At 48.3% G+C, this 22,388-nt stretch overlaps 1 protein-coding gene across 1 annotated transcript in view; it reads right to left on the minus strand.

Moving 5' to 3' along the window:
- CUL4A (cullin 4A) overlaps window positions 1-22,388 on the minus strand; it is a 2,221,838-nt gene that overhangs the window by 228,149 nt on the left and 1,971,301 nt on the right. The window contains exon 17 of the mRNA XM_069637151.1: window positions 19,198-19,303. Within this exon, the coding sequence (XP_069493252.1) occupies window positions 19,198-19,303 (106 nt within the window). The remainder of the gene's footprint in view (window positions 1-19,197; window positions 19,304-22,388) is intronic.

Raw genomic sequence — 22,388 nt, forward strand, 5'->3', positions numbered from 1 at the left:
TGGCTCTGACCGCATGGGCATGAATCCCAACAGGAACTGGTCTGCCCATGGCAGTGTATGCCTCCGAAAAATGGCCTGACCCATCCAACAGGCGATAAAAGACTTGGAAGCCTGAGAGCCAGGAGACAAGCCGCCAAAAGTCACAAACATTCCCTCAGACTTGCTGAAGGATTTAGTCCGAAAGAGCTAAAACTTGAGGACCCTCTTGAGGTCTAAGAAGTGCAGGGACCTCTCAGCCTCAGACTGCAGCTTCGGAAAGAACACCGGCAGGCAGATCTCTTTATTTAGATGAAATGGAGAGACCACATTGGGCAAGAAGTTTGGGTGAGTGCGCAAGATGACCTTGTCATTGTGAAATGTGCTAAAGGACTCGCACAAAGACAATGCCTGCAGCTCGCTAGCATGCAGAGTTGAGAGCCACCAGTAAAACTGTCTTTAGTGTCACCAAGCGGATGTTCATAGAGGCCATCTGCTCCAAAGGCTTCCGCTGCAAAGCTGCAAAAACAACATTGAGGTCCCAAACCGGGTGCGGCCTATGCACTGGCAGAAAAAGCCTAGCCAACCCCTTGAGGTGAGCCTTAACCACCGGGTTGGCCGCAGAAAACACATGCTCAAGGGAATTATTGTAGCCCCAATGGCCTCCAAATAAGTGCAGCAAGTATCGACCTAAACTCCAGAATGAGCCAGTTTTGCTGAAAAAGCCAGTACGACATCCATAGGACAGGTGACAGGGTACAGACCCTTGTCACGAGCCCAATGGCAGAACCTTGTCCATTTACTCTTATACTGGGACTAAGTCGAGGGCATCCTAGTCTGCTGAATGATGTCCCAGTTGTCATCCGAAAATGTAGCATGTTGAAGCCTCAACTGGTCAGGAACCAGGCCGTCAGTGGCAGCTTGGCTGGGTCCTGATGCTCCCCCTGCTGGAGATCGGAAGGTGGACAGGAACCTGGGAGCACAACTGCAGCAGAACCGAAAACCAGGGTCTGGAAGGCCAGTGGAGGGCAATCTGGATGAGGCTGCAACCCACCGAGGCCCAAAACTTGCAGAGTTGTGGGTGTGAATACAGAACACCTGCGGCCGTGCAAACATATCTGGAAGGCATCTCACAGAGACCACGGACCCAGATTAATACCGCCTACATGCAGAGGAGGGGGAACGAGTGCCACCCTGCTTGTTCAGGTAAAATATTGTAGTAGAATTGTGCGTCCTGACCAGAACAAACCTGTCCCTGATGAGGGGCAAAAACACCTTCAGAGTCAGGTCCACTGCCCTGAGCTCAAGCAGATTGATATGCAGAAGGGCTTCCGTCCTGGACCATGCGCCATGAATCGTATAGCCCACCTGAATACACCTAGCCCGAAAAAAAGGAGTGGCATCACCAGGGCAGGCTCAGGCCAGGTGAAGGGGGCTCCCACTGAAACATTGCCATTCATCATCCACCAGCCAAGATCAGGCAGTAGGTGTGGCGTTATCGGGATCTTGTCCGACAGACCCAGTCTCCTGATCCCAATTGGCTGCCAGGTGCAGTTGGAGGCACCTCATCTTGAGCTGAGCGTGCTGTAGAGTGAGCACGTAGGAGGCCATCAAGCCCAGAAAGCATAAATGACTAACTTTAGTGACTAACGTACTCCTAGTCCATAGTCCCCTTTCCTCCATACTGTATGGGCGTCCCTCACTAGGGACTGGAGACAGAACTATTTTCACAAGAAAAATCATCTTCCTCTTTAAATTTAGATACCGTGCTCCCCTGACTCCGCCCACCGGCACCACTCTTCAGTCCCCTTTGAAGCGTCGACAATATTAACATTGCCTAATGACACCAGTTGTATTAGGGGGGGGGGAAGGATGGTCGGACGTATGGAGAAAAGGGGACTATGGACTAGGAGTACATTAGTCACTACGGTGCATAACTTATAATTACTCCTGCGTCACGCCCCCTTTCCTCAATACTGTATGGTTGATTACAACTGAATGTATCCCCAGGGTGGAGAGTTGGCCCTCTTAAGAAAACAAGTTCCTTAACCCTGCCTGATCAAATGCTGCGTCCGACCAGGTGCTAGCATCCAAGCAGTAGTGCTTGCAGAAGGCAGAGGGAGTAGCCCACTTAGCCGCCTTGCTGATAACCTGCCACAGAACGTGTCTTGAAAGCTACCGCTGTGGAATTAGTTCCGATGGCGTGGGCATGCATATTTGCTGGCAATGGCTTGTGCTGCCCCTCATACGCCTACTTGAAGGCCATAACCATCCACCTTGCTATGTAAGCCTGGAAGGCCTGATAGCCAGGCTTGACCCCCCCCCGCCCCAAAGGTGACGAAGAGGGCATCTGATTTACAGAAGCTCTTGGTTCTGTCCAGGTAGAATTTTAGCACACGCCTGACATGCAATACCCTCTGAGCGTCCTCCTTAGGGTCTGCGAAGAAAGTCGGTAACCCTATCTCCTCATTTAGGTGAAAAGATATGATGAGCTTAGGTAAAAAGACGGGGTGTCTTCTGAACACCACCATATCCCTATGAAATTTAGTATATGGCTCTAAAGCCACCAGCGCATGGATCTCACTGATTCAGCCGCTGCGGTAAGGCGCACTAGGAGGGCCATCTTAATGGTGACTAGCCTGATGTCCGTGGATGCCATAGGCTGGAATGGTAGATGCGCAAGGGCGCCGAGGACCACATTGAGGTCCCACACCGGCTGTGGTTTCTTGATAGGTGGATACAGCCTCGTCAGGCCTGCCAAGTGCCTCAACCACCATATTCAAGGAAAAAAATACCTCCTCTTCTGAGTTACTGTAAGCTCCAATGGCCGCCAGATATGTGCGGCATGTGTCTACCTGCATCCAAGTGTGCGAGGTGTGGAGATAAGGATAGCACGTCGTCCAATGTGCAAGTCAGCAGACCAATTTACTTTGATTCTGCCCAGTGACAGAACCTGGTCCACTTGCTTTTGTATTGGCTCCTGGTAGTAGCGTTGCTCCTAGCCCCCTGTATAATGGCCAGGTTAGCCTGACAGGTGCAGATGTTTCAGGGTGACCTGTTCAGGAACCACGCTGCAAGGGCTAACTTCTGTGAGGAGGGGTGGATGACTGTGCCCCCATGCTGAGAAGGTAGTTGTGCTATGCCCAGCGGGAGATATACCGGGGGCTGGTCCGACAGGCTGAGCAGTTCCAAGAACCATGGTCTTGCTGGCCACCGTGGAGCTATCAGGATGATCCAAAGGTCCCGAGACTCCCTGAACCTGCAGACGACCCTGTGCACAAGGGAATGGGGGTGGGTGTACATGTTTATTTTGTTGCACAGGATCTGCATTGCATCACCCAGCGAACCCCTGCCTTGCCCCAGCCAGGAGGCGAACTGGGTGGTTGGAACTGGTGGAGAAGACATCCACCTGCAGATGACCCCACCTGTTGAAGATCCCCTGAAGGACCTGCTTGTTCAACTACCGTTCAACGGGGTCAGAGCCCAGCCTGCTGAGCCTGTCTGCCTCTAGGCTGGACTGGACTGGCAACAGGTGCATGTTGTTCACCAGCGCCCACTCCCAAATGTCGATCACCAATCTGCAGAGGGAAGGGGACCGGGTGCCACTCTGCTTGTTGATGTAATACATGCTGGTGGAGCTGTTTGTTTGAATGAGAATCACCTTGCCGGTGATCATGGGTAGAAAGGCTTTGAGAGCAAGTCAGATAGCCATCATCTCCAGCCAGTTGATGTGCACATGCTGTTCCTGATGGGACCATACTCCATTGACGCTGTGGCTGTCCAGTGTAGATCCCAATCCCTCAACGGACGAGTCTGTGGTCATAGTGACATGAGGTGTTGGTTGCCGGAAGGGCCTGCCTATTGGCAGGTTGTCTGCACCCCACCAGACTAGATCCTGGTGGAGATGTTGTGGTATGCTGACCTGCTCTGCCTGAGAGCCCATCTGGTCCCAGGAGGCTGGAAAGTTTTAGCTGCAGCCACCGCCTCATTTTGAGCCTCGTGTGTGGCGCTGCAAGGAGACATGCGGTCATGACTCCCAGCAGGTGTTGGTACCACCATGCTAAGGTCACTCTGCTCTTGAGAAAATGTCCAGTTGCCCCCTTGATAGAATGGAGAAGGCGCTGGGTGAGGCGCCATTTTGTTTGGCTCTGTGTCACGTGCCTGCGTCGTGGAACTTGCTCAACTGGCACTGGCTTCCACCAGTATGCCGAGTGGTGGTGGATGTGGCCTTCCCTGCACCTTATGTAGAGGCCTGGGAGGCGGGGTGCCCTCGGCTGCGGCGCCGGTAGTGCTGAGTACAGGCACCCCCTCAGACATGGGTAAGGTGTTAGGGCGTAGCCCCTCTGGTTGTGACCCAGCAATAGAGCCTAGCGGCTCCTCCGCGGTAGCACCGGTAGGATCTTGCGACCCCCCCCCTCAGCCTGGTGGCCGGTAGCTGGTGCAGCCTCAGTGGTCTTGCTAGTCTAAGGACCTGAGAGGTCCTCCCGCTTGGGCACTTCCTTGGGAAGGAGTCGCCTTTGCGGGGTGCAAAGGAGAACAGGGCACCTACCATGGGCCTGGTCTTCTGCTTCGCGAATGCTTAGAGGTCCTCTGGAGGCGATCTTCCGAAGAGCTCTAGCCACCTGGCTAGAGGATTAGTGAGCGCGCAAGGTGTCAAGGTGTTGCACGCGGTACAGCCGTCGCAGCAGTGGTCTGGGCAAGGCACCGGAGGCAGAGGGCGTGGGGGTCAGATGTTGGGCAGAGACCCTCGCAGGCTGGATACCTGCTGAAACCTGCCGTCCCCATAAGCAGTAGCTAATAATGAAGAAGAAAAATGAAGACAGGAATACTTCTCCGGGGAAGAACGTGTGGAATTACTGGGCTGGAGGCCTAACCCGGGAGCGCTGGTGAAAGTGGTCCGTCACCGTCGACGCAGAAAAGAAGACCGAGAAGTGGCGCCGGTGGGCGAAGTCAGGGGAGTGCATGCTACCAGGGCCGGACCCCCGCGCGCATCTAATTTTAAAGGGGAAGATGATTATTCTGGTGAAAAAAGTTCTGTCTCCCGTCCCTAGCGAGGGACGCCCATACAGTATGGAGAAAAGGGGACGTGATGTAGGAGTATATGCTGGAACCACCATGCTGAGGTGGTCGAGTTGTCCAGAAAGTGCCCCACTGACTTGCAGATGGACAGAAGCCTCCAGGGCATAGGGAACACCTGCTGAACTGTAGTTCTCAACACACCCCTAGGAAGACCAGATCCTGAGATGGGCAAAACTGACTTCCTCTGGTTGAGGGAGAATGCCAGCTGATGAGGGATATCCACCAATCGCTGACAGGAGTGCAACACACCCTCTGTTGACCTCCCCCCTCACCAGTCAGTCCAAAAAAGGGTGCAGATGATGGCCCTCCAAGAGGAGAAGGCCCGCCACAGCGATCATCAACTTTGTGAATACACAAGGGGCCGAGTTTAGGCCGAAGGGCAGCACCTTGTACTGAAAGTGATACGACACTCATGAACCACAGAAACTTCTGATGCGATCAGTAGATGGGTAGATGCAGGTACGCATCCTTGAGATCAAGGGAACACATCCAGTCCCATGCACACAGAGGCTCGGCTATGTGCGTTGGAGTAATCATCTTGAAGTGTTCCAGCGGTGAAGATAGATTTAGAAATGACAGGTCCAGGACAACCCTCAAGCAAGCATGGTTGTTCTTGGGTACCGCAAAAATCCTGGACTAGTACCAGAGCCCCTGTCTGAAAGAGGAAGTGGTTCCATCGTCTGCATCCCCAAGAGCGCAAGGACCTCCCATAAAAGAGCCAGAGACCCGATCTGAGGAAGAGGACGACAGGATGGTAGAGGCAAACGAAGAGGAAGACTGAAGCCTGTAGAGACTACTGATGGGATCCACAGGTTGCTGAAAAGACTCTTCCATGTGTCCTGGAAAAAGAGCCAAATGGCCCCCCACAGGTGAGCTGTGTTACCCGACCTTGAATTCACTGCTTCTTGGCGTCAGACGGGGGCAGAGGAAAAACCAGCGCAAAGTCCTCTGCTGCTTCCTCCTCTTGTCGGTGGGTGACCTGTCGGGCCTCTGTGTACCGTGGACCCGAAACCTGTTGGATCCAGAGAAAGCGTAGGGCTTGAACTCGGACCTGCCCCGGTACTGAGGGAAGGATTTCTGCCCAGGTTTCGTCAGGATGGGCAAAGGCTTGGCGGTTTGAGTGGAGGTTTTCTTCTTTGTCAACTGGTCATCGGTCGACGAATGAAAAATGTCCATGGCCTCGAAAGGCAGATCTAGGATCCGCTCCTGCACGTCAGATGAAAACTTAGTGACGTGCATCCACGCCGTCGTCCTCACCTCTACACCAAAGCTCAGCTCTCTGCTGGCTGTGTCAATGTGGGAGACCGAAGACTGCATGAAGGTCCTGCGCAATGGCCCGGGCATCTGCCAGACCAGCCTTGAAGGACGCTGGCTTGTCTGAAGGGAGATTGTTAGGGAGAATTCTCATTCTATGGCTAATTTCCTTCACCTAGTGAGTCCCCCAGCAGCTTTGCTGGATTTCTGGAGTTTATTTTTTTCACTTAGTAAGAGTGTGCCTCTTTTTCCCACTCTTACCCGTGTTATGTCATGTGCATTTCTACTTGTGTGATCTTGGGCTCTGGAGCACACCACTCCATGAGCCCAACTTGTTGTGTGTGTTACACAGCACCTTGAGTGCAGTAACACAGGGTTGTCTCCAAGACTTCCCAATGACTCCTTTTTCTGGGGCTGACTACTGTCCCCCAGAAACAGGTAAAGTTGCCATTAACTTTACATAAGTCACTTTAAACTACAGACCCAGTACAACCCATCTTACATGGAGTACTGGAAAGGGCTAAATCCTACCCCTTTTTGTCTGTGCCTCTCTGAACTTTTGTTTTGCTCTTTTAACATTTAGACTTGGCTGGTGGCAGTGGTATCTACCCTAACATTTCTACCGCGATTATACTATATAAACGTGGTATTGTTTTAGGCTATGATATTAGCCTCAAACATAAACCCGCTTGACCAAATACTCTTTCTTTTGGCTCCGGTCGGGTTTATTCACCATTTCTTTTTGTTATAGTCCTTCTTGTGTTTTACTTTGTGCGGCAAACCAGGTTTGCCTTCTTTGTCCACCGTCTTTTGGCGGGCTTCTGCCAAGAAGCTATCCTCTGGGCGCCTGAGTGTCTAGGTGGGCTGAATGTGAGGGAGGGGTGTAGTCACCCCTGCACAGGGTATCCTAGGAAATCCAAGTCGCACTTTGCCATGATTGGCTGAGTTGGTTGTCCGGGCCGGACAACCCCCCTGCTGCGTGATTGACAGCTAGGCTGTGTGAATGAGGGATTTTCGCAAGGCAGGACTCTTGGGCTGGAAGTCAGAGTCGCCACTGGAACTACAAGGAACCGAAGAGAAGCAGAGAAGACGGCTGCTGCAACTACCCCGTCCCGGTGAAGCCCTGCTGCAGTCCTGAGCTATCTACCCTTCAATGACCAGAGAAGATCCAGTCCGGAGTCTTCTTCCCTTGAGCCTGGTGGGGTCAACCAGCTCCTCTTCCACAGCCAGAGGATCCTCTTCATGGTCGAAATCGCTGCACACTGCTGTAGTGGTCCGGATAGCCATCTGAAGAGCCTCTCCTGTTTTAAAGGAGCGCATCTTTTATTCACCGTCGCTTCTGCTGGTCTCATCCCTGAGCAGTGCAGACCCCTCCAAACGTCGTCCTTCTCATCTCCATGACCAAAGCTCCAGGAACCGTGGGTCTGCAGGAAACTACCAGGAACAACTGCTGTGGCACCAGCTTCTTCATTGAATAAGGTACTGTGTCCAGCTTTGAGGAACTAGGGTGAATCCCTTTTCTCCTCATCCAAGGCTTGCCCTTGTCTCCCTTCCCTCTTATAACTTTTGCTTCCTCTATTGACAATATCTAAGTACTCCTGTCAACGTTGAAACTTGAACTGTCTGACTGTGTGATCCTCGATAACAGGAGCCCGGTTCCACTTGACATTGGCGCAGGCCTATTGACTTTTAATTTCCTGTCAGCAAGTGTTCTCTGATTCTGTCTCCCTTGACAAAAGTATTGCCTGTGATTTTTGCCCAAAATTCTCTTTGGTTAACCCAGGTGCTAAGTGTGTTTTGCCCCGGTAACATTTCTTGTCGCGGATACGCATATCTTTAGTAAGAGCGAACTGTCAAAAAGTGATAGCATACGTATTCCCGGTCACGTCTTTTGTTTCACAACACTGGTCAGTCAAAACATAAGGTACTTACCTTGAGTTGTTCAACACCAAGAGAATTGGTTGTGTGTAGTGTATTTGTCGTGTCAATTTAATTTAATAGAAGTGAAGTGTTTTACCAACAGATCGTTTAGAAATAAATGTACTTTTACTTTTCAACCAAAAACCAGTGTTTGCTTGAGTCACAGTAATTGTGGAACTTTGTGTAATTTCTACTACTGCTCATTTGCTCTTGAGATAAGTCTGGCTGCTCCGCTACTGCTACCACTTTAACAGTGTAGTACAGGCTTGTACCAAAGGTGAACTTGTATTACCACTTGTAGTCTTAATTGTGTGTCGTGGTCCCTAAGGGCACTGCACAGGATTTTGCCTAACAGAGATCGGGCACAAAATTCACAGAGCTCTCACCACAGCTTCTGGTTAGCCGCTGCGTTGACTTTCCGCAGATGCACTCCAGAGATGGAATAACAGCGCTTTCCCAAAGTCTCGAGGTCCTTGTCCTCTATGGAAAGACAACTGGAGGTGGCTCCCGTGGAGGAAGACGATGATTTAGTATATAATGAGGCCGCAGCCACCACTGAAGAATGTAACTGCAAAGCCAGGAGGATTGGCTCCCAGTCCGTCCATCAGAACCTGCTCTCCAGCTTCTTGTTCATCTGGGCGTTAGCCCAGGGCTTCTCTCAGACCTTAGGCGCCTTCTGCAGGACATGCTTTTGGAGAGGGATGCCAGACCGGATGGTGGCGGGCTTACCCAAGACCTCTGCTAGCACTCCAGACTCCTGGGGAGCTTCCTCTGGCATAGGGGCCCACAAGAACTCTGCCAGGCCCTGAAGGCGGTCATGAAAGGCCTTATGAGATGCAGAGAGTTCATCATCCTGGTCGTCATCTCCACCCACCTTTTTTAGAGACTGAGGGGAGTGCAGGCTTTGGGACACCACTGCAGACTGGGGCCATCATATGTCCAGTGTCGAAGACAGGTGTAACGGCCGTTGAGTGGGAGGCGTTGGTTGAACAGGAGAGGGTGGAGGGGTCTGAACAACTGGCATTCCTGGACTGGGGAAGGGACCGGGAGTGTGGAAAAACAGGAGTACCACCCAGAGGAGGGGGCCGGGGAGGCGCCACCTGCAGACCTCTGTCACAATATCCTTCAGGAGCCCCTTTATCTGAGGGGAACGCATAAGGGAGAGGAAGCGCTCCTCGCTAGTCACTGGGTCTCCATGGGCTTGGCCTTCCGAGGCGCTGGTCATCAGCTCCTGGTCAAAGTGCTGAGGCTGCGATGGGTAGATGTATCCCTGAGGAGACCAGAAGCCTGAACCGTGCAATCCGCTGCCACTTCCAGAGGGAAGGGGACTGGGATCATCTCAGAAAGCCTATTCAATGGGCAAAATGCATGTGCGGGCCCTGAGCTGTATCAAAGAGGACCACCAACCTGGCAGGCTCCGCCACGTGCCCCCTCTGCCATTTTGATGCCTTGCGCCACGCCCTGGACGGGTGGGCGAGAAGGCCCAGAGCCACGAGAGGCCTCGACACTGGAGGATACAGCTCTGGTTTACAGCTCGGGTCTTGCACCCGAAGCAAAAGCGTCGACCTCAAAGAGCACTCTGGTAGGCGCTGCGCCCTCTGCCGGCTGACCGGTAGTCGTAACATGCAGACTCACGACCTTGCAGCAAGCTCTGGTAGACTGAATGCCCCTAGCACCTATGCTGGTAGCCGTGCTGGATCAAGCCGAGTACAGACCATTAGGGCACCCGTTCCCCCTCGGCTTGGCAGCCAGTATCTTTAGAAGCGTTGAGCCTGCCAGAACCTGAATCCGAGGAACCCTTATCCATTGGAACCCCGGGGAAGGAGTTGCTGCGCTCTGGAGCCATGCAGAAAAGAGGGCCTACCTTGTGAAGTCCTTAAGGTGGGGCAGAGAAGTGTGTAAGATCTCCCTCCACTGTGACAACCGATTCTTCAATGCCCTGACACCGAGAGCGCTGCAAGCTGAACATACGTCCCAGCAGTGGTTGGGCCCTAAACACCCAAGACGGAGTGCATGGGGGGTCCGAGGCGTGGACCGAGTGGTCGCATGACGCATATCTTGTGAAGCCTTCTGCAGCCGACATGCGCCGGGGGAGGCGAGGCACCGGAGAGGAAGCTCAATAAAATTTAACAAACAAAACAGAGAGCAATCGGAAAGCTAAAGATAAATCTCTGCGCTGGCTGCCAGGTCTGACACCGTTCGGGGGTAAAATGGGACTGAGAGGAGGTGACGGAGGGCGGGGCGTTCCCATGCCCGAGCTCCCACATGCTATACTAAATTTAAAGGGGAAGGTCAATTCTTTGCTCCCAGAGGTTCCGGTACCGTTCTCATGTTGGGGGATGCCCTCAAGGATGGAGGAAATGGGACGGGGCGTACGAGTATACCTCAGACGCCTGGGACTTGGAGCTCGTGTAGTGGAGTGGTCGTCTGCCCTTCTTAAGGAAACCTCTGTGCAGACCCCCACCCCAAGAACTGCAAGCACCTACTCATGCAAAAGGACGCATCCTAGATTGGATCGTAGACCATAACTGTAATGTAGACATCACCTCCAAAACCAGCCTCCCATGGACTGACCACAACATTCTCCTATTCAACATCCCTGTCTCATTAAGCTCCAAAGTGCCCACCAAAGCACCGGCAACCCTAGCCAGAAGTGCCAAAAAACTTACCGCTGACAACATCAGTGCACTCCTCAATCTGCCATGCCTAGCACCCCCGTTCTCCACAGACCCCAAACATCCTCGCAGATATTTTCAAAGACACCATTACTATGGCTGTTAATACCGCGGCCCCACTGGAAAACAAAAAAGAAAAAAATCCTTCCACTCCAACTCCTGGTTCACAGAGGAACTCCAGACTCTGTGCAAAGACAAACGCATGGCGCTCAAAAAATGGCAGTCTAACCCCTGCGACATCACAAAAATGAACTTCAAATCCATAGCAAAAAAATACAAAGACGCAATCTTCCTTGCCAAATCTAAAACCTACAATGACAGCAGCTCCTCTGCCAACTCCCACTCTAAAGAACTTTTTAATATATTCAAAGAACTAACCCTACCACCCACATGCCCTGACGAGATTGTTAAAGATGAGGCATGGTGTACAGGCATTCAATCAGCCATTCTTGCAAAAATAAACCTCCTCCAAAGCAAAATATCCCACCACTTCAATACTTTACCCAAGCAAAGCGCGCATTTACAGACAAAACCTAATGCTAAAAAAGGAAACGTGCCCAAATTTGCATTCACCAAAATCACCGAAGCAGAAGTCATTGACATCCTCAGGCACCTCAAACCATCACAATGCAAGGGTGATACATGCCCCCCTCAAATCATCAAAGACTGCGCAATACCACTCGCCCCTCTTCTTACAGCATTCATCAATGCATCATTGACATCGGGCATAGTCCCAGACAGCCTTAAAGAGGCTTGGGTACGCCCTCTCTTAAAAAAACCATTGCTAGACCCTGCCAACCCCAACAACTATCGACCCATAACTACAGTCCCATTCCACCTGAAACTACTGGACAAAGCCGCCCACAAACAGATTCAACCTTACCTCGAATCAAACGCTATCTTAGGAAAAAGACAATCTGGGTTTCGCAAGGGACACAGAACTGAAACTGCCCTTCTAGATTTAAAAAACAAAATCACCAACATCCTAGACAAAGGAAAACCTGCTCTCCTCCTTCTCCTTGACCTCTCAGCTGCCTTTGACGTGGTAGATCACACTACACTTACCAATCACTTGACGCAAGCTGCACATTTCTCAAATGACGCTGCATCCTGGGTAACATCATTCCTAGAGGGTAGAGCTATGAAAGTGTTCTCTAACACAGCACATGCAGCACCATCCATCATGCACTGTGGTTTCCCACAAGGTTCCTGTACTGCCCCCACGCTCTATAATCTTTTTACAAAGCCCCTCTTTGATAAACTAGACGGGCTAGGCATCACCTACACAAACTACGCCGATGACACACAGGTTCTACTCCCCCTGACAGGGAATTACCACCAAGACGCCACTACCTTACAGCCAATCTACTCTACCATACAAGCATGGATGGCTACCAACGGCCTATGCTTGAATGGGGACAAGACCGAAATACTCACACTAGGACAGAAATCCACCCTCTCCAACCTCAACCCTCTGTACATCAATTTCAACATTGACAATTGTATCATCCCAGTCTTATCCTCAGTCAAAACTCTAGGGGTTCACATAGACGCTACGCTATCTATGGACAAACAAGTTAGTGCCATAGTCTCAGCTTCAGCACTGAGTACTAAACTTATTAACGCAATAAAACCATTTCTAACCAAGGAGCACTGCCTCTCCATCGCCAGAGCAACAATAGGAGCTAAACTAGACTATTGTAATGCGCTCCTAGCCGGCACCTCCAACAAAAAACCTATCTAGGCTCCAAACTAGCCAAAACAATGCTCTCAGAGCAGCCCTTAGCATACCAAAAAGAGAGCACATCACTCAAGCCAGAAAGACAGCTCACTGGCTTCCTGTTAAAGACCGTATCGCCTTCAAAATTCTCACAACCACCCATAAATGCATCAACCTCTCAGCTCCTTCTTAATTATCCGACTCAATAGATAGATCACAATCAACCAGACCAAGAAGATCACAATACACCAATCAATTAGCTATACCTCGCATCAACAGAACTAAGGCAGGAGGCATAGGCTTCCCCTTCCTCGCACCCAAACTTTGGAACTCTCTGCCTTTGGACCTCAGAGCTGACATCCCTTTTTTCTTTCCGTAAAAAACTCAAAAGAGTACTATTCAATTAACTCCATCTGCATGTTCATCTATTGTTCCACGCATATCTGAAAAGTATATGTTGTCCAATGTAACCTTACGGACATGAACTGCATGTAACTAAGTATAAGCAACCCTGTAAAAAGCACCACAATGTCTTCGGCCTGCTGTGCGCTCTGCAAATAAATAAATAAATAAGCTCTGTTGTTGAAGAGTGCCATGCAAGAAGTGCGGGACGAGCAGAGAGCATCGAGTAATGTATTTCGTGGTACCCAAGCAGGGAGGAGGTTTCCGTCCTATCTTGGACCTCAGGGCCTTGAACAAGTTTCTAAGCAGTCTCACACGAGTGGGAAGTATGCCAGGAAATCCTGGAAGAGGTCTCCTCTCTCTGGAGCCCCAGCAGTAGATCTGTTCGCCACAGAGTGAAACAGGAAGTGCAAGCAGTTTTGCTCAAGGGAATTCCCAGCAAACGGTGCACTAGGGGATGCGTTTCTAGTGGATTGGGCCTTCGCTCTCCACTACGCCTTCCCTCTGATCCCCATCATTCCTTGAGCTCTCAGGAGGTTGTGGAGGTTTCGAGCAACCTTGATCTTGATCACCCCGAATTGGGCGAGGAGGACATGGTACTCCTGGATCGGACCATCTACCCAACTCTCTGGTTGCGTCGTCGCCTGGATCGCCTAACCCTGTTGGAAGTTCGGGTGTTCGACCCGAACCTGGAAACTCTCAATCTACATGCGTGGCTCTTGAGAGGATGAGATTTTCTGGGACCTCTCTGAGGAGGTGCACAGTGTAGCTGGCTGCACGCAGACAACAAGATCCATGTATGCATGCAGGTGGAGACGATTTGAGACGTGGTGCAGGGAACTTGAGACTGACCCCATCTCTTGCCCCACTGATGGGAGTGCCTTCAGTCACTGGCCTCTGCAGGCCTTCAGGTCACCACAGTCAAAGGATATTTGGCGGCTTTGTCTGTGTTCAAGAGGTCTCAGAATCGAGGTTCCTTTTTACAATCCCGGTTAAGGCCCAATTCCTGAAGGGCTTTGTGAATAAGTTTCCCCTGGTTCTTTTTGTTGAACCAGATTTGGATTTAATGTGGTTCTCACTTTCCTGATGGCGGCTCCCTTTGACCCCTTGCACTCTTGTTCTTTGCAGCTGATTACGCTGAAGACAGCCTTCTTGGTTGCCATACCAAGACATGTAGGTCAGCGAGTTGCATGGCCTTTGCTGTAAACTACAATTTTTACGATTCTTTCGTGAAAAGGTTTCATTTAAGGCAAGGCCCGGGTTCCTTCCAAAGGTAGCGTCAGAATTTCACCTTTCGCAAGCTATAGATGTGACTGTATTCTACCCACCTCCGCACCCCTCCAAGGAAGAGGAATACTTTCCTCGGTTGGATCCCAAAAGGGCCTTAGGTTTTCATATGGCAAGGACGGAATATAGGAAGACAAATCAGTTATTTGTGGCCTACTCCATAGCCAGAAAAGTTCTAGCTGTTACCGAGCAAACACTTTCCTGATCATCGTATGTATTACAGAATGTTACCAATCTGCAGACATGGAACTGCCTCCTGACATCAGAGCCCACTCGATCAGAGGGGTCAACACATCTACCACCTTGCAAAGGGGGGGGTCCCAGTTAGGGACATTTGCCGGGCGGCAACTTGGTCCGCACTCCATACTTTTACAAGGCACTATAGCCTGGACATCACTGGTGGGGCTGACACGCGCTTTGGTATGGTGGTGTTACAAAGCCTTTTGCTGTGAGCTTTCTGCCCGTCTTCATTGTTCCACTGCTTTGGGAGTCTATCTGATGAGGAATATGCAGGAGAAAGGCAATCTATTGAAGGAGAAATTACTCACTGTAATGTTCTTTGTATGGATTCTTCTCCCGCAGATTCTTCATCACCCCTTCCATGCATCCCTGTTCAGAAAGCGCTAGCAGTTGATGCATGCCTGTCTCGAGAGAGGGGACACTTCGTGATGGTCCTACAGTGTTTGTTTTCGGTCCAACAAGCCGCATCTCTTTCTCACTCTCTGGTTTCAACAAAAAAAAGCATTTGATAGTGGAAATGATTTTCTTCTAAATCTTTGTATTCCTATGGCATCCTCGCTTGTTAACCTATGGGCTTTTTGGTCATCTTCTCTCACTATTTTCCTCTGCAGCGGTCGAGCTCGGGCGGACAGGGGTGGGGGGGCTTGGGGGTTGTGGCGGAGGAGGGTGGTGGGGTAAGGCGTGAACTGAGGTAAGGGGCTTAGTGACGCAGTACTAGAAGGGACACATTACTCACTGCAATCGTGATTCTGGTGCTTGTATTTGCTTAGATTCACATGCTCTGCATAGTCCAACATCTAGTGGAAGTCGCAGAGTATTACGAGATTTGTTTTCAAAACTCGAAAACGGACATCGACAGGGCGTGATTAGTAATGCTATCCTTAGTGTGATGTGTACTATACCCATGGTCCTTAACACGTTGAGGTCCCTCAGATTGATTGTTTCTGACATGAGGTCCCATGAAGTATAGCGTGAGTACAGATGTTGTAAAGCAGAAACAGAAGCCCCAGAAAACATCTATGTGCCTTCTACACCAGTAGGTGAGGAAGGGTGGGCGCATGTGAATCTAAGCAGATACAAGCACCAGAAATACAATTACGGTGAGCAATGTATCCCTTCTGGAGCTTGTGGATCTGCTTAGATCACATGCTCTGCATAGATTACGCGAGCAGTGTCAATGCTTTAATGTTGTGTGAAAGTATGGATGGAACTCCATGTAGCAGCTTTGCATATGGCGTCTAGAGGGACATTTGCAATCAAAGCTAAGGTAGCCCCTGTACCTCTGGTAGAGTGTGCCCTTGGTGTAACAGGTAGAACCCTTTTGGATATGGAATAGCAGAGTTTTATGCATCCGACTATCCATCTGGAAATGGCGCCCTTTGATATGTGATCGACTTCTCTACCAGGCACTATGGAAACAAAGAGTTGGTCTGTTTTCATTCAGGGTTTTGTTCACATAGTACAGGGCCGCCCTTCGTACATCAAGTGTATGGAGGCTTCTTTCTATTGAGTTTGAAGGATTCTGAAAGAAGGTGGGGAGTTCTATGAGCTGGTTTAAATGGAAGTTTGAAATTAACTTAGGTGAAAAGATAGGATGTGTTCAGAGGACAACCTTTTCCTTGTGTATGATGAAAAAGGGGTCTTGTACTGATAAACGCCTGTAGCTCACTGACTCGTTTTATGGAGGTGATAGCTACCAGGAATGCAGTTTTATAGGTAAGATACCTCAGGCTGGCCTAGTGCATAGGCTTGAAGGGTGGCCCCATGGAGAGCATGACATTGAGATCCCAACCCGGGGGAGATTTGGCAATTGGGGGGTGAGGGGTATAGCCTCTATACCCCCTTCCATGAATGCCTTGATGACAGGGACTTTCCACCAGGACACCTTGTTCTGTGAAGTGGTGTAAACCGATAGGGCCGCCAGATGTACTTTGAAGGAATTGAATACCATTTCAGAGTTTAGTAAGTTAAGCATGCAGTGTAGCATATTAGCTGGAGAACATTCTAATGGGCTTAGTGATTGGGATGTGCACCATATCACAATTCTCTTCCACTTATTAAAATAACAGTGGCTGCTGTTGTGTTTTCGTGCCTCCTTGAGGATATCCATACACCTTTGTGGAAGGTTCAAGTGGCCAAACTCTGATTTCAGGAACCAAGCTGCCAAGTTCATTGACTTTGGGCGTGGGTGGAGGTATACCCACTTGTGTTGTGTCAACATGTTGTACGGGCACAGGAGCTGGATTGGGTCACACTTCGCCATTTTGAGCAGATATGGAAACCAAGGCTGTCTCGCCCACATAGGAGCAACCAGGATATGGGTTACTTGTTTCCGATGCATCTTTTGCACCATCTTGCTCAGGAGTGGTGTCGGGCGGAGGGAGTGTAAGCAAACTTCCCTGACCAGTTCATCCACAGCACGTTCCCCTTGTACCCTGGCTGGGGAAACCTGGACGAGAAGTCTGGGCATGGAGCGTTTTGCTTTGTGGCGAACAGGACTAATGGGGGTTGACCCCATAGTGAGAATATTCCGTAAAGGATCATTCTGTCGAGTTGCCACTCGTGTTCTTCTGGTAGAGGGTGTCTGCCAGAGAATTGAGTTCCCCTGGAACAGAAACATGTTCCGCTTGAGTGCCCACCTCCATTTCTTCTCGGATGGTGTGGACAGACTTAGAGGGTGTGTGCCTCCCTGTTTGTTCAGATAGAACATGGCTGTGGTGCTGTCTGTGAGGACCTGCACCGTCTGACCCTGGAGATGTTGCTGAAAAGCTTGAAGAGCCTTGAGGACTGCCAAGAGCTCCAGGAAGTTATGTCTCTGGGCAGCGAGTGCCCACTCTCCGAGGGCTGTGTGGTGGAGGTAGTGTGCCCCCCCAACCGGCGTGTGAGGCGCCCGTGGGGAGCCCAAGAACCCCAAATGGGAAAGCAGATTCAGGCAGAAACAACGCGGTTGTGTTGGAAAATGCTGTGGTTTTTCTTTCCGAGTTTCTCAGGCTCCTCCGAGCCAGAGGAGCCAGAGAAACTTGGAAAGAAAAACTGCAGCGTTTTCCAACACAATAACGTTGTATTTATGTTTGTGGTCGCTTCAAAAGCGACCGCAAACATAAATACGTTTTTAAAGCTGCGGTTTTATTTCTAAGTTTTCCGGGCTCCTCCAGCCTGGAAAACTTAGAAAAAAAAACGCGGCTAGTGCTTATTTTTTTTTAAAAAAAATAAATAGCACTTACCGAGATTCAGCTGCAGCTTTCCTGCTCTGGTCTCCGGTCCCCGTCCTCCGCCTACAGCACTAATGAAGGGAAAGCCAACCAGCGGTAGCCTTTGTTTACTACAGCTGGCTGGCTTTTCCTTCATTAGTGCCGCAAAAGCCAGCACAGGAGGGCCTCCATTTCACAAAATGGATGTGCCCATGTGCTTGCTTTTGCAAATTTTGAGCTTGAATAGCTCAACATTTTACATAGGAAGTTTTAAAACTGAGACGCTTCAAAAGCGACCGCAAACAAATACGTTTTTAAAGCTGTGGTTTTATTTCTAAGTTTTCCGGGCTCCTCCAGCCCGGAAAACTTAGAAAAAAAACCACAACTAGTGCTTATTTTTAAAAAAAATAAATAGCACTTACCGAGATTCAGCTGCAGCTTTTCTGCTCTGGTCTCCTGTCCCCGTCCTCCGCCTACAGCACTAATGAAGGGAAAGCCAACCAGCGGTAGCCTTTGTTTACTACAGCTGGCTGGCTTTTCCTTCATTAGTGCCGCAAAAGCAAAAGCCAGCACAGGAGTGCCTCAATTTCACAAAATGGATGCGCCCATGTGCTTGCTTTTGCAAATTTTGAGCTTGAATAGCTCAAAATTTTACATAGGAAGTTTTAAAACGGAGAATGCTAGTATTTTTTTTTATCTTGCCTATTTTTTAAATAAAATTTTTTACTAGACCATCCCTTTAAAGTGTCACTTTTCTAAATGTGCAATGGACTTGCCACCCTCCCATAGAAACTCCCTTTTCAAAAGGCAGATGGCAGATTCCCACATAAGCCAAAAACATGAAAAAGAAGTGGGAAGTTATCTTCGGACGATGCATGCATCTGCATCAATTCAAGCTTTTTGGACAGGTGATTAACTGCACTTGGTATCTGATGCATTGCTTTTACAAATAGATTTGGATCTACCCAAATAGTCAAGGATAGTCCCTTGCTTACATTAAACATTTATGCAGCAAGGAAATGCACAAGGAAGCATTTACAAATGAAACCTGAATTTGGAAGCTCTAGATGACACTAAAATCCTAGAAGAATACTGTGCAAAATCGTAAAATAAAGTTAAGCATCAGTGGAATAAGAAAGACATGAAATGTACAAGCATAGACATTGGATGAAAATATTGAAGATCACAAATGACAAATGCATCAACTTTTAGGGGTTACAAAATTGGTTTTACAGTTATTTTTCCTAACATGGAATATTGTAAAGGTTTTGAAATTATTTTACAATATCATTAGATAACATACAGAAACGTGTTTTGTAAAATCAATGCATCAAATCTACTTTAGAAACAGTTGAACACACCCATAAAAAATTAAAATAAAAGAATAGCTACACATTGTCCACATCACTCAAGCGGAAAGATTTATGCTCATGAATTAAGCAGTTTGACATACCTACACCAGTCGCCATTTTGATGTCTTCAAAATTGAACTCTTCCCCTTCATTAAACATGAGAAGTACCAAAGTTTGAAAGAGAGATACCTGAATTTCTTTTTTCCCCTAGGATGCAAACAAATATGATACAATCATTACTTTGTTACTTCAATCGACACTTTTATAGACCTCAGCATAATTACATGGTGAAATGTCAACTTGCATTAAAGAGCGGTGTAAAACCAAGGATGGCAACAGATAAGTCACCAATTGCACTCTTAAGACCATGAAACTAAATGGCCCAATGTCGGTCAACCGATAATGGCTTTTTGAACTACTTAGTTTATAATGCTCAGGAAAACTGCCAAAAAACATGTATTTGCATTATATTGTGTTGCAGATTTTTATTGTGGTATAACTGTGAAGTACTATACTATTTGGGTAGTAAAACAACAGAATGTCCAGTCAAAGCTTTAGTTAAAAACAGACACTATTTGTCATTAGACTTAACACACAGTAAACATTAGTCAAATGTGGAAAAACAGATCTAAGCTTTGAACAACTTTGTCAATATCGCCCCGATGAATTGGGCTGAAACAAAGGAGAAGTTCTCTGAAATGACCAAGAACACCAACTTGTGTGGCAGCTGTGATATCTGCTTTAAATGTTCAGTCTCCACCCCATGATTCTTGGCCAACAATCTTTCAGTCTTTAAGGTAAGGGAAAACATGAACCTCCCTCCCACCCACCAAATCCCCCAACAATGAAGGTGTTTGGCAATCACTGCCAGAACGTTGCAGTCTACTCTGGAGCAAGGGTGGGCGCAACATTATCTTTAAAGGGAGCACAGGAAATATGAATCTGCTCTCCCAGGTCCACAAACTACAGAAACCGCATATGGCAACATTTGATGGGTATGAGAAAATGTATCCTTATGAGTCTTCATAAAAAAGCTCTATTGATTGAAGTAATGCAATTCTTGGTCCAGAGGTGTTTCGGTAGTTAATGTTCTCAATGTGACACAGAGGGAAATGCGTCAACTCAGGCCAATGCCTGTTTGAAATACATGAAGGGAAATAAAAACAAAAAAGGAGAAATATTTCCGAAAAATGTCAGATCCCTCTGCCAGCAGAATACCGCTTAATTACATCATAATGGAGCAAACGAAAATAAGCCATACCTGTCAATTGGGAATACTTTTCGGCTTTAATCTAAAAGCAAGGCAAACAACATTTAAAAAAAAAAAAAAAAAAAAAGAATCCCAAAAAACTCTCTCAAAAGGGGGTGCTCCAATAAGGCAAAACTAGGTTTACCAAAATGTAGGTTCAATACAGCACCAAGGCAGCGGTGCTACTGAAGTATCAGGAAGCAAAACTGAACACCTGTGGGCCACTTGAATGTCTAAACATGGAGAGCGTTTTTATTCCAAATTGACAGGTATGGCTTATTTTCTTTTGGTCCATTACGACAATGTAATTGAGCAGTATTTATTTTGCTTTAAGTATTTCAAGTATTTCAAACGGGCCCTGATGAAGGATGTCATTTCCAACCTGATTGTCCTGAGTTCACACGTTTACCACTGTGTCACATTTTTTTAGACTAGTAAATATTGAAACACCTCTGGATCAAAAACTGTATTATTTTAATTATTGGAGCTTTTTCACACTCCTAAAATTCTAAACAACGAGTGAGCACTCTGCACTAAAGGCCTTCCCCCTTTAGTCTCTTATTGTATATGTTCATACCCGACGTTGCCATGTTGGTGGATCTGCAGTGCACCCTTGGAACTTGCACACTTGGCTTAAATCGTAGCTGAATTTAGCTGGTGGTGCCCACCACACCCTCCAGTTTATAGCGATTTTACGATCGCGGGAAATGTAGCGAAACAAACGTTTCTTTTTTTTAAAAGCGTAAAAACTGCTGTTTTTGTAAAAACATGCGAGAGAAAACAGCAGTTTTTATAAAAACGACATTAAAAAGAAAAGAAAAGAGACACGGGGCAAGATTATCAAAACTTTTTGACTTCAGAAATAGAATGCGCAAGCACATCTCATCACCTGCATCAGAAAAAAAAAAAAAAAAAAAGAAGAGCAGCCCAATCCAATGTGTCATCTGAATGAGTGCATATAAAATGCGCCCATTCAAATGGTGTTTTTTACCCCTTTGCGCAAATATAGGACTTTACCTGCACATTTAAAAGCACATCCCAAATTTACAAACAAAATACGCTTTTGAATGTGCAGAAATTGTAGAAACCCTCTGCGCCCGGCACAACGAAATGTGCTGGCAGCCTGTAGGACGTTGTCGGCAGAGCTGTTTTGACATAAACGTAATCAAGGCGGCTGGCTAGCAGCCAATATATAATTTGTGCCACAGCTCAGCCCTGTGGAAATGCGCATGTCATCTTTGAGAATAAGGTGACCTGCTCATTTCCCAAAAATGGGTCAACTAAAAATAGCATATCCTCTGCTCTTTTTTTTAGACACCCCATTTTTTGAGGTTCTGGGACCAAATCTACATTTTTAATATGGTCAGAACATGAGGGACATGAGAGCGAGAGGGGTGATGGGTGAGGTGTGCATTGGTAAGCACAGAGGCAGAGCAGTGGGTCAGAGGGGGAAGCAGCGGGCAAGCGAGCAGAGAGTAAGCAATGCAGCGGTGGGCCAGACATCAGCGGGGGAGCAGCAGGCCAGAAATCAGAGAGGGAGCAGAGGTACAGAAACTAGAGGTGAGCGTGGGCCAAAAAGCATAGAGGGAGCAGTTGGCCAGAAAGCGGCAGTGAGCTGCAGATTGGGAAAACAGATGAGGGAAGAGTGCGTTAGAAAAAGAATGCAAGAAGTAGCATGAAATAATGAAACACTGTATAGTGCAGGAGGAATTGGGGAGAATAAGTTGTGAGTTGGGAGTAGGATTTTGAGTGTGGCAGGGACTGCGGGGTACAAATTGTGACTTGGCAGTGTGACAGAGTACATGAATATGTGCATGACAGTGAGAGGTTCGGGAACGCAAGTTGTGATGGGGAACTGGTGAGACGTGTGAGGTGTGTTGGTGAGAGATGTGTGTGGGCGGTTGGGGTTTGGCGAACAGAAGGAGAATATTTTCAGCATTACAAATGATAATGATCAATACTGTCAATAATACTAAATAGACATGCATATTAAACCAAAAACATAGCCAAAACCAACACTGTTGTGCCAAGCCAGAGATATCT

Source organism: Ambystoma mexicanum, chromosome 7p, assembly GCF_040938575.1.
Source record: "Ambystoma mexicanum isolate Mex_15411 chromosome 7p, UKY_AmexF1_1, whole genome shotgun sequence".
Taxonomy (NCBI): Eukaryota; Metazoa; Chordata; class Amphibia; order Caudata; family Ambystomatidae; genus Ambystoma; species Ambystoma mexicanum.